Source organism: Falco naumanni, chromosome 3, assembly GCF_017639655.2.
Source record: "Falco naumanni isolate bFalNau1 chromosome 3, bFalNau1.pat, whole genome shotgun sequence".
NCBI classification, from domain to species: Eukaryota; Metazoa; Chordata; class Aves; order Falconiformes; family Falconidae; genus Falco; species Falco naumanni.
The window spans coordinates 106,657,875-106,674,803 of NC_054056.1; the positions used below are offsets into that span (position 1 = coordinate 106,657,875).

At 39.4% G+C, this 16,929-nt stretch overlaps 1 protein-coding gene across 5 annotated transcripts in view; it reads right to left on the reverse strand.

The window, feature by feature from the left end:
* ASAP1 (ArfGAP with SH3 domain, ankyrin repeat and PH domain 1) overlaps positions 1 to 16,929 on the reverse strand; it is a 161,579-nt gene that overhangs the window by 133,433 nt on the left and 11,217 nt on the right. For all 5 annotated transcript variants that reach the window (XM_040589019.1, XM_040589021.1, XM_040589020.1 and 2 more), the window contains exon 2: positions 8,980 to 9,066. In XM_040589019.1, the coding sequence (XP_040444953.1) occupies positions 8,980 to 9,038 (59 nt within the window). In that variant the 5' untranslated portion in view covers positions 9,039 to 9,066. The remainder of the gene's footprint in view (positions 1 to 8,979; positions 9,067 to 16,929) is intronic.

Here is a 16,929-nt window from a genome sequence, read left to right on the forward strand (position 1 = left end):
AGTTTAGATTTTGGTGCCCATATGTGCTGTTCTAAAGACAGCTAGGTCTCGGGAGACTCAAGTAATTATGGTCATCTGCTGTTTCAGTCTGATTTATTTAGTCATCCTATGTGTTTTCCTTCTCTTTGCATTTGGGATTCTTTCCATAGAAACCAGGAAATTCAGGAATGGTAAATATTCTCAAATCTGAACAATTGAAAATGAGCAATATTATATGGCTATATCCATTCAAAGGTTTTAATGTTCTGTATATAAGGACCTACTGTATTAGAATGCACTTTGGCTTTTACATGGTTTTCACAGAATCACAGAAGGTTTTGGGTTGGAAAGGACCTTTAAAGATCATTGAGTCTAACCCCAAGCATATAACTCTAATAAAATGCCTGCGCAGCTCAAATAAATTTGAAAATACCAACTAAAGGCTGCAATGCCTGAGTAAGCATAAAAAGGAGATACCTGATTTGTGTATACCCATAAAAAATGATTTGCATGCAGTTCTGCCAGCAAAAATATGACCAATACTCCTGAGAAATGGTCCTGCCTGAACATGTTTCTTTGATTTCATTGCATTAGCAGAAGCCCTCCATATGGCCATGTGATTGCTGCTGCTACTGCTTCACGTGATCCCGCTTTCCGGCACAAAGGCTCTGGGCTCATACAGATGATTGTTAAACGTCATGAGACTCTGAAAGGTAGAGTAGGCAAGAGGAGGAGGAAGCCAAGAAAAGAACTGCGTGGGAGTTGCACTGAAAAATGGATTTGGGCGAAAAAAATTGAAGCACTGAAGAAGCGACTGGAGGGGTGGGAAGGAAATCAATTGAGGATCGTGCTCATAAAAGCAGTGGAGGAGGTGGCGAGATCAAGAAGATAAAAATGGCTGGTAGCATCCAAAGCAGTGTGGAAAGGAGAGTGAAGAACTGTGTAGGGGTTTAGGCTAGGCAAGAGCTGTTGGCAGCATCAAAAAGAGCTGTTTCAGTGTGCCTAGCCTGCATGGAAACTGGATGGGTGAGCAGCTGGGATACTGCCTGAGGGCCAAATGGGGTCTCTGTGGTCATCCCCTGTAATTTCCTGCAGAACATCAATCATAGGCTGTCACACAGCCATTCCTAAGCCAGACCTATCATCTGCAGGTCAGCTATGGTGTTCACATTAGGAGGAGTCCCGATCGCTCTCCAGCAGATTTCAAGTGAGGACAAATCCATTGCACTGATGGGTAGACTGGTTTAATTAATTGACTTCTTTCACTGTTAAAGTTGAATTGTTCTTCAGGCTATTGAGCATGAACAGTAGTCTTTGGATTGTAAAATAACCTCATCTGGTATCCTAAACAAATCCTACCCCAAAGAGTGTGGACAGAAGCTGGACATGTTGCTAGAAACATAATTTCTTTAATATTATTTAGAGCAAATTTCAACTGCCGAATTTAAGAGCATGTTCAACAAAGAAAGGGAGGGGGCAGGCCAGGGAAACTGGAGCAGTGAAGAATGACAGAAATGAAGGCACAGCAGAGAGTAACAGTAGCTGCACTTCTATGTTTCCTCATCAGGAGAAAAAAAAAAAATTTTAAAATACTGAATATGTAAAAAATAGAATACTGGGAAATAAAAAGAACAGGGCAAAACCTAAAGATTAAATAGGAAGATCAATAGCTCCCAATCATAATTGCCTATTAGTCTGTTTTTTTGACAGTTCTGAAATTGTTTATTAAAGAGGATATGGTACTCAGTTTTGCTGCTTCGAAGCAGCATTTCCTCTTCCCCTATACAAATGCTAGTGGAGAAAATAGCCCTATGGGCATGACCTCTTTAGGCTTGGATTATCTTCACTTAAACTCACTGGAAGCAAGATTAGTTAATTAATCTGATATTAATAAAAAAAATGATACCACTTGCCTGTAAAAGTGTGCTTACATTTAGTCAAATTATATAAGTGTTTCAGATAGCTTTTCGTGGATTTCAGATTTAACCATGCTTCCTGTTTTGAATTGTGATCAGTATCTGAGATTCACTTCTAAATTAGTAGGATGCACCTCCTTATAAATTGTCACTAACTGAAATCACTGTTTCACTTCACAAATGTCAGAGAATAATCAGCAGAGTGTGAAAGTTATATTTCACGGCGTCTGCTCTAACGCTATCTTAGTCTGTGCAAGATCCTGGGGGAGGCTGTGCTGCAGCCTTTTTCTTATGTAAGGCTTGCCAATAGAAGTTATGCCTATCTCACTCCTCTTGATATTCTGATGTGAAATGCATCTCTGTGTCCACCCTGGGACAAGCTAGCGTGGGTGAGGATCGTGCAATCAGCCCTGGAAAGCACACTCCTTACTGATGACACACTGTAGTCAAGGAAGTTGTGCTGTCTTGCCATCCCACCCAGTGATTCACTCTACAAATCCATTTGATTCCCTGTCCTTTTTTACTGTGATTGCCAACAGGAGAGTTAATTACAGCCAACTGATAATATTTCTGCAATATTGGTGATAGTCACCATGCTTAGGGAGAGGCTAAGGAACACAGCAACGACAGCACAAACTACTAATGCAGGTGTTTGGCAATAAGCTGAATAGCGAGTATGGTGTTTTTCATTTTATAGTACTCTAGTCATATTTAGATTGAGATCATCAGTTCATTCACAAGAGCTGAGCAGTACTCATCAGGTGATGATGACTATTGTCATCATTGTGAACTTTCAAACATTACAGGTATGTGCCAGAGGTGAAAAGCTACATTGCACTTGCATAGCTCTTCATGTCCTCGGTGCAGTAACTGTTTAAACGATGCACCGATGCACCGGTGAGGTAGAGAACAGCAAGATTATCTTTCTATTGTAGATAAGGAGACAGACAGGGGGCTGTGGCCCTGCTGACCAAAAGCAGGGCTGTATTTTTGGCTGTCTAGAGTTAGTCAAGCAAAGTCAGCTCTTCAGGGTATCAGCGCCTCAGCTGTGCCGAAGCCGCCGGTGGATCTCCGGCATGATACAATTAAACTACTTTGCAGAGAGCAGCCCCAGGATCAGCCCTGAGGCCACGCTTGCCTGCTGCGCAGATAGCGAGCGCACAAACACAAACTCAGGTGTGGTTGCCGCTTGATTTTTGGAAACAAGCTTGACCCAGGTCCCTGGCTGTGCACCAGATGTGCTGTCAAGCATGCTCAGACAAGCTGCCTTCAGGGCCGTTTGCAACCTGTCAGTGTGGCAGTGAAGTGAGTTGTTAGCTGAAGAAGGAAATCACTGTGCACATGGCTACTGTGCAGATGACTCCTCTTGATTAGCACAGACAGAGTAATGCCAGGATCTTACATGTCAAACTTGTTTGTTTTTTCCTCTTCAGTATGAACAAGATGATGCCACTTTGCAAATCTGGGTTTACACCTACACTCATTTCTTTACTTTTAACGTCCCCATCTTGACTATTACTGCTGATAGGAGTGGTATGGGTCAGGCATTAGTGTTTAATTAAAACATCAAATCATTGAAATACACATGCTTTTGTTAGTAAACCATATAGTTGTTCTTTTTATGCCCCTTAGGATCTTCACAAACATGGAGAGTATCACCAGTTCAGCAGCAAATAGCAACAGAACTAGTGACATGCTAAAACTCATCAGAAAAATATCCTTAGGCTATGCTGCTCTACTATACTGCTATTCTGAATAATTTTGTGGTTTGGTGTTATATTCATCCATTTCAGCTAAACACAGCAGTCAGCATTGCTTCCCTTCCTCCTTCCTATCCTAACTATGCCTAATGAGATCACACTACGGCATAAGGCAACCATGTCATTTGATACCCAATATAGTTGGTTTCAGATTCCCTGAGAAAACATCTATATGCTAAATTGCTGTTGTTACATTATTATAATTTCATTTTCAGGCTACTTTTGACAAAATTAATGGGAAATACTTATTTAAATTTATGGCCATAAGTGCTAGAATATCCACAAATATTTCTGAACAACAATTATTCTCATTTGAGTTGAATGTTGGGCTTAGAGGAAAAAAGGAGCTTCAAATCAATAAGAATCTCAGCAGGGTGAGTTTGGCTTTCAGTTTTGGAGTATCTCCTGCTAAAACTCCGTAATAAAGTTTTTCTGTTAATGGAACTCTCATGACTTTGTTTTGAAAAACAAAACCACCCCATTTATGTAAGGGCACGTAACATCATCACTTTGTACTTCAGTGGGAAATGTTTAGTCAGGAGGAGTTTCACCTCCAGGAGCAGTGCCCTCTCAGAGGATGATCCTGTTGGCTGACTGAGCCTTGTACAAAATGTAACAACTACATATTTTAACCTGCAGCATGTTTACACATTTAAGATCACGTAAGTGCATGATGTACTCACAGGAAAAGGCAAAGTCTATTTTAAACGTTTAAGCCTACATCACACATAGTGACTGGTGCTAATTTGCTTTAAGGGAACTTACATGGTAACTTCAAAGTGTTTCTGCTGGAGAAAGAAGGCTGTTGGATTTGACATTTGCAAACAAATCTTGGAAATGATTGTGTTATTAGCACAGAATTGTCAGGTAACTTTCTGGTCAAAGAAAAATGTTCTTATCTAAATGGTATCACTGTACATGCAGCAAACAAAAATCCAGATACAGCAAACCAAAATCCACATCCAGCAAACATGCTGATTGCAACTCTGTATTTTTAAGCAAGGGTATCTACCAACACGGCTTATGGAGCACATTAGCTGCATCAACAACGTGTCTTACTGCTGTGACTGTTTCGAATACAAGTATCAGATCATTTCAGTTTTAATACTGGCATCTCTGACCATTTGTCTTCACTTGGTATTTTTAATTAGATAAGAAAACATAAGCAACTGTCTTAGAAACTACAGTATTAGTTTAAAAGCCTTTTAGCACTAGCATAGTGGCTTAAACAAAAGGTTCTTTTTGCATTCTTTCAATATTAATATGACAGCAAAAAAAGAACCCATTGTGTTCTCATGATAAATGACATTTTGCTAACATTAAGGTCTTGAGGTTTTAACACTATATGTACCAAATGAAAAAGATTAAATCAAAACATCAGAAACATTCCACTGAATTATATATTTTGCATCTTATTTACTTGAATGTCCTGTGTGAGAAGTTTGACTGAAAAATAGGTAAAGCTCAAATAGCCATCTCAAAGGACAGCTGAAAATAACAGCACTGAAAATGAAGTGCAGCATTGAGTTACACAAGATTAAGCTGACTAATCTGCTGATTCAGTTTTGCCTTTGTTTTTTGGTTTTGTCATGCAAGATCAAGAGTCATGCAGGCAAACACGTAATGGCATTCCAGGCTCGAAGTAACTACAACAAGCAACAGGCTGTTCCCCTGCAACCCCTGCATCCTCCAAAGAGAAAAATGGCAACATGCTCACTAGCAACAAGAGGCAGCAGGCTCAGGATGGGAAAGGCATGCTCTTTTTTTGTCACAGGTGTGCTGAAATTGGTATTTTTATTGCATGAAGGTTTTTTGTTAGAGATGCTCATTTAAAAAACCGTACTTTCTTTCATAGAAGGTGCAATACTGCATGTGTTGGGAGAGATCAGATTCAAATACAGCCCTTAAAACATCTACAGAACATAAAACCACAGCTGTATATTCATTTATAAGGACCATATTTTGGACAGTCCAAAGGTATCAAATGCTTGTGAATGCTGATGGATAAGAAAACTGTCAGTGGAGCCTCTGGTGAGTGTAACCCCACACACTGCTTGCAAAGGGAACAGTGGCACAAGGACTGCCGACCCCACAGGAGCCGCTCTCCCAGCAGTACACACCATTGCCGTGTCACTGAGGGTGAGGACCAGCATGGGGAAAACCTGTTTGTAGCTGTCCTTGCAATCCTTGGAGGATTGCTGTGAAGGTCACAGCGGACACATTAGCATCAGAGCAGGCCATGCCAGTGGGATTGCAAAGCACAAGACAAAACCAATACATCATGAAGGAGTACTCTGAAACAAGAGAAAAAAGAATCCTTCCAAAGCAGGAATCATAGTATCTGAATAAGTTATTTATTTTTTTTTAATATGAGAAATGGCAATGACTAAAATCAGAGAGTGATACTGCAGAAATGAACATGTTGCAGGGCAGCTGGTATAGCAGGCTCTCCAAAATAAAAAGAGAACGAAATAAAGCTTCAGCCCGCACTGCAAACATTTCAATATTTTCTCTTCCCCTCTGGAAATGATAAGGCTGTGTCATTATCCAGGCATGTCTCTGGTTCTACCTAAGCTACTGAATGTATGCTGATGGCAGCATGCATCTTGCCTGCAGTGACACTGGAGGTTCAGGCCAAAATGAATCTTGGAAGCAGCTTATGAATAAAATAAAGGCTTTGTGGACCTGGGATCACGTCCTTGAGCTACCACTCATGGCTGTGACATGGCATTTGAGCTCTGTGTGCATTGTTTCTCTGTCTGTGGAATGTAGGCAATTACCTTTATTTTTCTAGGTGAAAGCATGGTGGGATTTTCCAGCTGAGTAGTGCTATATCAGAACTAATTTATTTTTATTACACAGTTTATTGTAAGAGTTTCAAAAAATAGCTTAAGGATGAGAAGCGCTCTCAGGCTAAACAATTTCATCATCATTTTACTGGTTAGATAAAAAGGATTGGCAGGTAAATGAAAGGGTTTCTTTCTACTGGTTGTTCATCATATGACAACATGAAGCAGAGAGATCTGGTTTTGTGAGGGTTTTTTCCCCTCTGTGTTATGAATTTATTAGCATTAAAGCAGTACTTAGTGGAAGAAGAGGGACTGAGACCCCATCATGCTGAACAGATACATGGAAGTAATTTGTGGCTTCGTACAAGCTTTTCTATGACAGTTTGCAGACGTGCACATGTATGGGCTTACTGAATTGAACTCAGAAACTGGCTCATAGTGTTGACTGAACATACTTAATTTCTTAATTTCATCTTGTTAGAGAAATGCTGGAAATAAATCTGCAGATGTTGGATGTCATAAAAAAGGCCCTTGCAACCACTGAATTTACTGGCACATCTGCATTTCCCTTATACAAGCCTTTATTTTCAAGGATGCATCACTTGGCCACACTCTAGGCTTGAATTCAGCATAGGAAATTTTCAATTCAGGAGTGATGTCTTTGGGGTTTTGGTGGGGTTTTGTTTGTCTGCGTGTTTGTTTGTTTATTCAGATCAAGAAGTTTAACAGTACGTAAGACTTGATATCTGCTTTAATGCTCAAAGTCTTGTCACCAAGCAAAAGTTACTCAAATTTAAAATTAGTGTCTGAATGTTTTGTTAAAGTAGACTTTTGAATGTTATAGTTGTGGGGTTCTGTTAAAGCCCAGGACATCAGACAACCATCTGGAAGTTTTTGGAAACTGGTCTTGCTGCATGGACCTAGTCTCTGTTCAGTCAGTGTTCACATGGTACTAAATGAAGTAAAGTTCAGAATTTTGTTCTAGAAGTCCATCACAACATCCCCTCTCTCTGATTTCTCATTTGCTTCTGCTTTTAACCACTGAAACTGATCTTGTTGCTTCCTAGGTTAACGGGCTCTTACTGTTGACTACAGCAGAGGGTGATCATACGCTCATCTGTCCTGCCTCCAATGATTTTTTTTTAATGCGTCGCGGGTCTCAGTAAATTTGTAAGGAGGGCAGGAAAAGTGTAAAAAATCTTCAGTTCCTAGCAGTTTTGTGGGAAAATAAATAAATAAAAAAAACAGAGGAAGAAGATGTTTATTAGCCCTATGGATAGAAAAGGCTCACCTTCATCTTGTTCTTTATCAAGGTAAGCAGTGTATGAGAAAGATCCTGTAAGTGTCCCAATCATGGGAAGAGTTTCATTGATAGTTTGCACCTCCATAGGAGCTGCAGTCAAGACACAAATCTGTAGGAAATTAAGTTTCATTAATTTCAGTGATCTTACCACTATTTATTCACTTGGTGGTGGTTATGTTTTATTTTATTTCTCCAAGAAAATTTAGGAGCACTAGGACATAAAAACTTAAGTGCTGTTTTAAAATCAAATAGGAATATGCAGCTTAATAGCTTCATACTTTTCGAAAGATGATTGTTTGACTTCTGAACTCTTGCTTATTTAAGGCATCATGGACTTAAAAAAGAAAAATATGTGTAGCCATGTGAGAAAGCAAATGCACCAAAGGAAGGTTTATTCAGTTTTCAGAAGATCAGCAGTAGTGATTCACCCTTCTTGGCTGGGCTGGAGTGCAATATGGTCAACCATTTCCCCCAGGGAAGAAGAAAAGATGAAAGTCCCACACTGCTGCGATGGCCACGCAGGGAGCAGTGACCTGTGCCAGGACAGCTCCAGCCAGTGTACCAGGTACAAAGAAAATTTCAGCCTTAACCATCAATGTTGTTCTGTAGGGGTTCAAGTCAGGCAATCCAAACGTAGCTTTTAGTGCTTCAGTGAAACACAGTAAAAACTTTAAAACAAGAGCATTCACCATCCAGAGACTGAATAAACAAAAGCATATTTAGACAACTGTGTGCTGTTCAGCACTTTACATCACAAGAAGAGAGTCCCTCCTCTTTCAAGCCCCCGCACAAATCTTGCCATAGATTTTTCAGGCTGATCTCAGAGATTTGTTGTTTTCAAAGTTAAAACAACATCAGTTACCAGATCTAGATGAGTTGAATGGAGTTACAAAAAGCGTCCTTTTTATACCCTGCCCCCCATCCAGCTTTGAAATCTATGAAAGAAAAGCAAAATACTTAATAAATGTTACTGTTTGACCTAGTACTTGCTCAGGCAGCCAATACTTTTTTGAGGATTTTTGGAATTTTTGATCCTTGGAAGGATCAATAGGTTAGAACTTATCTGAAAAACACCCCCTGTAGTAGTGTCCAAAGTGGCCAAGGAAAAACCCACTGGCACATACTGCAATTGATAAAACCAATTTCTTTTAGGTTTTTTTTTTTCCATAGATTCTGACCTGCTTTTACTCTTTAAACCAATTATTTATATTTATATCTTTCTTCTTTCTTACCGATTCCATAGTGAATCTCTTGAAGAAAAACTTGAAAGCCTGGAAGCTGAAGATCTCATGTCTCATCTGTCACAACCAGAAACCTACCTAGATGTGGAAAAAAGATGAAGTAAGTGAAACTGACCAAATCCATGCGTCTGACAAGAGCATTTACTCCAACAGTCAGTTTGAAACTGTCTATTAATTGTTCAGTGATGGCAATTTATCATATCTTATTTGATTGCTGCATTTGATATTGGGATGAAATCATTGTGGTAAACAGATCCATTAGAAACAGCCTGAAAATAACATCCTGTTAAAAATTGCTACAGAAGAGCTTCATTTAGCTGACTGGGAAAACTCTTCATTTAACTCAATGTGGCAACTACTCACTCAGCAGCACTGATTGCAGAGCTGGTAACGTCACCTGTCCAAGTTGTCTAACACTTCAGAAGACCTAGTTTTCAGATATAACTTCAGTCTAGCCATTCAGGCTGAAAATGTCCATATCAGGAGTATGCACCAGACTGATCTTTTTTGGAAGATGGAGATAGAATTTGAAGGATAAAGAGACTGGAAGCAAGAAATGGCTGGGTGGGGTGGAATCCTCCATGGAGGAGAGGTGTGGGGAAATGGTCATACCAGGACATGGACAAGTGGTTTCAGAGTTTTTCATCAGACTTCACCATTACATTGCATACTATTTCCAGTTTAACACTTACGTTGCTGTGGGGGAAGGAAGCTATCACCGCCTCTGGAGGAGGTGGGTAGGACTGGGACATGCCTTTTGCTTTGGGGCCTGCTGGGCTGATCTCTGTGGTGGGTCCAAAGGGACAAGGTGGGAAAAGACTGATCAGGGCTTGGGGTGAGATTAAAGGATATCTTGGGGAGAAAAAGGGTGCTGGGAAAGAGAAGACTACCCAGAAGCCATTGCCTTTTAAGATGAGGTGGTAAAACAAGGAAGCTGGGACAAGCTACACGACAGAGAGAGATATGTGGACCAGGGCTGGCAGAATGGGAGGTCTGACAAGGACCTGACAAGGACTCATAAGGATGAGATCGAGATCAAACAGAGGGGCCAAGGCAGAAGGGGAGAGGGAGGGTGGCCACCTCCAGATCACATCTTTGCTTAGCTAGTCTTCTCATTTCCATTTGAGCACGCCATCTGATTCCATGAAGAAAAGCATATCTCTTCCTCTGTGAGCTGGGGTTTTTTTAACCTTCTCTCTAAGAGAAGTCTTGTTGCTTCTGTTGACCTATTTCCCCAGAGACTCTGTAGTTTGTTTATGGGGTTTGTCCTGTTTGTTTTATGTTTCCAAGTATGTCATGTGGGTCTGGAGGGTTGCCAACCTTTAACATTAAAAATAACATAGAATAATCCCAGTCTCCAAGACACTCGGGATTTCATTAAAAATTGCGACATAAAAGTTTTTGGAAGGGATGTTACTGTATCTCTTTCCCCTTCTGTTTCTGAGCCCCTGGGATACTTTCCAGTGAGGTCAGGAGTTCTTTTGCCATTAGGAGGGCTACACATCTCTCAAACCAGCAGATTTCAGATTTGTACATACAGGCTGGAAAGCATCTAAGATTCTACCAAGTATGCCACCAGCTCGGCAGCACAGGAGAAGAAATGGTTACAGGCTCCATCTGTAAGAAAGAGGTGTGTCCATTTAATACTAAGGCAAGGGTGTAAGAGGAGAGGTATCTACCTTAAAGCAAACATATTATGCTTGTTATCACCTTACATGCAGGAAAAAGGTGTTATAAGAAGATCCGGACACTGCACTGGTTTTTGTGGACTGGGAAAGGCCTCCACCAGCAGACAACCAAGTACCACTGTCTTACAACAAAACCACAGCCACTGGCAACCCTGGATCTGACTCAACCCATGACATGTCTGCTTGCTGTTCAGTTTTACAGCACATCTGTTCCTTTTAATGATATTATCCATCTCCTTAGGCAAAACAGTCACCTTCATGATTATAGGTTTATGCTATTCAAATCAAAGCAAAAAGAAAAAAAAATATAATGGCTATTGCTTTCTAAATTGAATGCTGACCTAAGTTCACAAGTAACTATGATTTACATTAGATTATGTTTTGAATTGATGGTAATTTATTTTTCGTAAGTCCAGAAAGTCACAGAATCTCCTTATGTCTCCTGTAATAAGCTACTGAATGTTATTTAATTACTCATTTGCTATAGGCAGCGTTGCCAGCATTTGTGGTTAGATCTCAGTGGATCAGGTTGATTATACTCCCTTTCTAGGTCTCCGGCTCATTTCTGGGCCTCTCAGTACTACAGCAACCAGCAAATAAAATGAAATATGAAAGAAATCCAGAAAATTATTTATAAAGAAATCAAGCTGGTTGAAGTTATCAGGATTGATTGATGAGAAATAACACTACAAAGGAAACATATGTGGCTCTCCTAGAGAGAAGAAAGGTGGCCCGGTGATGCTTATGCTCATGTGGGTTCAACTTGGACAAGTTATTAGGGTATCATTCAGATGGCAAACTCCTCAAACCTTATGCCCATGTGAAAGTTTTGCTGGGTAGAGTCTTCTGAGGCTAAAGAGAGCCTCATGGAACTCTTGACCCAAGGACAAATTTTGTCTGTGTCAAGATGGCATCTTGGCTTTGTTTCTCACCCCCCCAAAAAAAACCCAGAAAAACAGTGCTTCCCAACCATCTTTGGCAATGAGAAAGTAATGCTCTCAGATTTATGTAAAGCCCTTACATACAGCATTATGTGAGTGGGGGTGGGGAGTGAATAGGAAATGTAAAACCCCGGAACACATAGGGAACAAGGAAAACCTGCGGAAATATGATTGCTTTTTACCTAGGGACACCTACACTTCAAAAGAGAAAGACTAGTTGGGGCTTAGGTAAGAAAGAGGCCTAACTGAGAACAGAATGACATTAATGGCAGCTGGGTGACACTTAAATACAATATAATAATACAATAGCAGATCCTATTAGTCCATGAGGAAATAATCTGTTCTTGTGCCTGATGATAAATAGACACAATCATAGTGAAATAATTGGTACAATCTAAGTGCTTGACTAATCCTAGCTCTTAACTAGTAAGTATAATATGTTGAATCCCTGTATTTTTAAGCTTTTAGAACTGGTTAAATAGTGTAGAAAGCCAATGGATTCTCAGGAACAGAATACAAAAATCGCCAATATACTGGATAATAGTAAGAAGACAAACCTTATGCACGGATTTTGCAGAGGGAAGGAAAAGATCAGGAAATACTCTTGCAATCTTATTACTTGCATTTGATATTGCTTACACTCTGTGTGATTTCATGCGTAAGTCATTTAATGACCTATTTTAGTTTGCTTTTTATTGTGGAGGATTTTTGCTTTCATAATAGAATACACAACCTGAATAACATTAATATAAATACATATTTTGCACATCTAACGAATATTTTAGGACAAATATTAACCAGCCAGTTTTCATGTATGCCTGAACTGGAGTTAACCTAACTACAAAAACTCAAACAAGCAAAAGTTAATATTGTTTCTACAGTCACTGATGTAACAATAATAGTAGTTGTACACCACCATGCTGAAAATCAACTCCCTTTATGTCCAAACAATAGCGTGAATCACAGAATTCTGACCTTGATATACAAATGTGATCATGTAGTAATTATAGCTCTTGTGCTTTCTGTATAAACAGACTACTTCATCTGGAAATGCTGTAGGGTACTGCTTCATTCTGCAATTTACAGCTAATGACTGAGCAGAAAGCCTTTATATCCCAATGTCCTAGTTTTAAAATAAAGCAGGTAGAAGAAATCTTATTTCCTGCAAATGAAAAAATTAAGCTGGTTATTTGAACTACAGGGTATCAAATCATTGCTCTATCTATATTCTGTTCAAAAGCATGTCTTACAAATGTAAAGATTGTCTTCAAAATCATATTTTTTCAAAGGCTATTGAAACTATTTTCATGGGCAAAATATAGAATTCAATTACTCAGTCCATGTGATAACTGGCATGTTCTGGAATAAGTGTGAGATTAAAGAAGATGTCTTTCATTTCGTGCCAAAATCTGCTTGTACTGTTTGTATCTGCATTGATATCATCCAAACAGGATGTGACGAAACATACATTCTTCAGCATAACCTTAATCCATGATTTGGGTAACGCTATTAGGATGTGGTCTAACAAACTTCAGTGAAGCAAATCCAAGGATATTTGCCTGTGGACAAGTCACCTCCGGCTTGATTTTAGTATGTCCTAAGCAACAGAAGCTCTGTCCTGACCTCATACGTTAGCTGTATGTGTTTTCCGTGCTTCCATAAAAATACACGATCAAAATACTAGTGTGCTTATAGGCACGAGCTGAATCTTGAAAGAAGCAATAATGGAAAAGCCGTCACTGAATTGTACTAACTCAACACAGAGCTCAGGAGTGACCCTGAAGAGCTGACTGACATCCTCTTGATGATGAGTCCCTATTTATAATGGTTTCTGAGAAATGTCAATTGCTCAGTTTTTAATCTATTAAATAATTACAGTGATGACTTTAGATAGCTCTAATTTCTTAATCAGGATTTTGTTTGGTGCCCAAAGTTCTAACAAAGTTCACAAGTATGGCATCAATAGTATAGATTATTATTTTTTTTTAATCAGGAAAATTTAAAACCTCAAAAAATATTAAGATAGCTTTCTTGAAATAAAATATATTTTTCTTAACTACATACTGGTTGGCATAAATTGCATTACTTTTCTCTGATTCTTTATGAATAGTGCCTGGAATTAGCCATACCAGTGTTTTACACTGGATTGATGGCAGGCTGAGAGGGTTATTAATCCTCAGGTCATTCCACTGAACTTTTAAATGTACTGGCAAAGTATCAGCTTTCTTCCACTGATCTTGAAATACCTATGTGTTTGAATATGTATGGAAAATCAACTTAAAATTCAGATAGTTTCATGGCCAGTACTTTTAGAAATAACAACTGAATAAAAAACAATCTAGTTTTAGGAGATGGCATTACTGTTAGCAGGGGAATTAGTTCACTATCCTCATCTGTAATGATCATCATACGATTATGAAATGATCACAGTAAGATGTATTGGCTGTGCAAATGATATAGAATAGTTACACTGGACAGCTTAAATGTGGTTTAGAATTCATGCTGCAAAACATGATAATTCTAAGACTCAAGTTTTGTAATGTATCACCACTGTGTGTTGTTACGACACATTGCTATAGAGGGCCAGAGGGCTTAAGTGTACTTGTTTGGTAATTTTCAGCAGTGTCATTAAAAGGTAAATTTTCTTTAAAACACAGATATATGGCAAAGAGATTTGTGTAAGTACTTAGACTGAAGGACTCTAGTCTTTGAAGCCTGTCTTTTGTTATTTGTCTATGGGCTTCAGGATGATCGTATTGTGAGTTAAATCTCCTTGTATCCACTTAAGAGTGACCTTTTTATCACTCCTGACTGTATCCATCATCTGTTTCTTGGGCTCAAGGAAGAATTTTCATTTTGTGGAGAGAGCAGCTAATCAGAATGTCTGCTGCCCAGCTTCAGACCTCTGGAGAGCTTTCACTGATCTCATCAAGGGTATTATTTTATATTTGATGACAAGGCTGCCATCCACAGTCCAACATTTCTGAGTTACTTACAAGCCACTTCTGAGGACTTTCAGGGGCTAATAACACATGAGAGTGCTTCCCATCTTCTCTGTAAGGTTAGTCACTGCTTAATTTACTCAGTACATAGTCTATAGCAAAATAGCCTGTACACAGTATATAAATAATAGATTAATAATGTAATCTGAATGCAACATCAAGTCCTCTTGTCACTGCCCCCACTTAATAGCCACTGACTGTGGGCTGTATTCAATATCAGCCATGTGCTGGATGTATTTTTAGGAAGGAGTCATTATAAAAATCAGAAACTAAACCTGGCGTAGCTGTGCTGAAGATGAACTTGTCTCTGCGTGAAAAGTCTGGTGTGTCTGAACTTTCCATGTCCTTCCTACAGCAGCTTTTCTGTGTCGGCAGCTCTCAAGCAAAGCAAACAGCACACCTCCTGCTTCTAGCCCTCATTGATTAGTCAGGCACTAGTAAGGTTTTCATTGCCCTTTGTCTGAACACCTCACACAACCTGATGAATAGATTTCATAGATATTTGTAGGATGGCTCTATATTGTATGAAAGACTGGCTCTGTACGTGAGACCCCAGACTGTGGCTTCTGCCACGAACCAGAGCCCGATGTGCTCATCTTCAGTCTGATGTCTCAAGTACAGAGCCAGTCTTTCATCACAAGGATGACTCCACAGTGCCTTCTGCCAGCCCCTTTTGTCTTGGTACTGTTCTGCCCTTCAAAGTGCTGTGTTTTACATGCCTTCCTCTTCAACGTGTACCAAGTAGTACCACTCTCCTACTTAGCAGCCCTGTGAAAATGTCACATATTTTGGCTGATATAATACTGCTAGCCATCCTGTCCTTCAGCTGAGTGCAGAACGTTCAAAGCATCTCTACAGAATATCCCAAAATACAAGGCACATTGAAACCTCATTAAAGGAATACAAAGATGTTCCTAAATATACTCTTCTTTTGTTCTTCAAGTCTGTTTCTACCCCTACAGTGAGTCATTCCCAGACCCATGAGCATGCTTTTTGAAATCATAGGTACTATCTACATAGGAAAATGAGATCAACTCAAAGTAAGTGACAGAACACAGCCTTTAAAACTTGATCCAAACTCAGTCCATGTAAATGGCATTCTTTACATCCACTGTAGTAAGCTCTGACTCAACTTTTAGACTGTAAAAGTGGGATATATCTGACAAAGTGTCTTCGCCTGGGCTCTATCATTATCGATGATACAGTCAATACAGACAACTGAAACTAGGCTGCAGCTCACCTCATCCTACAAAAGTAGATGTCTAAAACTGAGATGCTAAAGTGGATGTCTAGAAAGGTCAGATGAATCACAGTCTAAACTGCCTCTTTCATTCTACTGACTAAAAGAGAGAGACTAGGGTGCTGAGCCCAGAGGTAGACACCTACCCCTAAGTTGCTGCGTGCCCTAAGTGTGTTGTGCCAGGGCCGTCTTATTTCTGCCTGAAACATACTATGAGCAGATACAAAACCATACCTCTAATTGCACATTCAAGAAGCGCCAGGAGGAAGAAAACAAATAATAAAAAAAGAAACTTCTAATGGAAATGCCTAGAAAAAAACCCTATTGGTGCACTAATGTGGATGCTGACATACTTTATGCTGGCAATCTAATGGGAAGTTGTAATGATCTTTAGATTTTCTTGCATAGAAGAAGTTACACAAATAAGATACAACAAAATTGTATGGCGTACTATAAGTATATTTTTAACAAGAGAAGAATGATACAGCTGAAAAACAACTTCCTTTTTTCATTTTCGTTTTTATCAGTTTCCTGATCAAGCTTGATGTGACATTCCTTGGACTGCCTTTTGTGCTGACAGCATGAATTTATACTGAGACAGAAGGAATCAAATCATACCATTGTCAAGAAGGTGGGAAAGTACTGAGACTGAGTGTCTCCAGGCCCTGGTGGTATTTAAAAATACTGAATAACTCACACATTACACTCTCTAAACATCTCCTATTATTTAACAAATCACTTCATAAATAAATTAATTTTACCAGTGTATTAATTATTTAAACTGGCTAATGAGTTGCTAACATCTTGTCAAGTGACAGTGAGATGACTATTTTGGATGCCCTTGGATATGGTTGGCTCACATTATAGAAAGCAGAGATGTGAATGGTGGGAATCTTGAGGTTTCTTCTGCCCCTCTGCAGCTGTGGAGCTGAGCTGCCTGCTCAGTGAATACTTGCCAAGTGGCAGTGTTAAAAAAAAAAAAGAGAAAAACAACTATTTCAAGGGGCAATTATCTAAATGAGATGGAGAAACCTGGGATGACTAAGTCCTCAATCTCTGGAGAGCTTGTT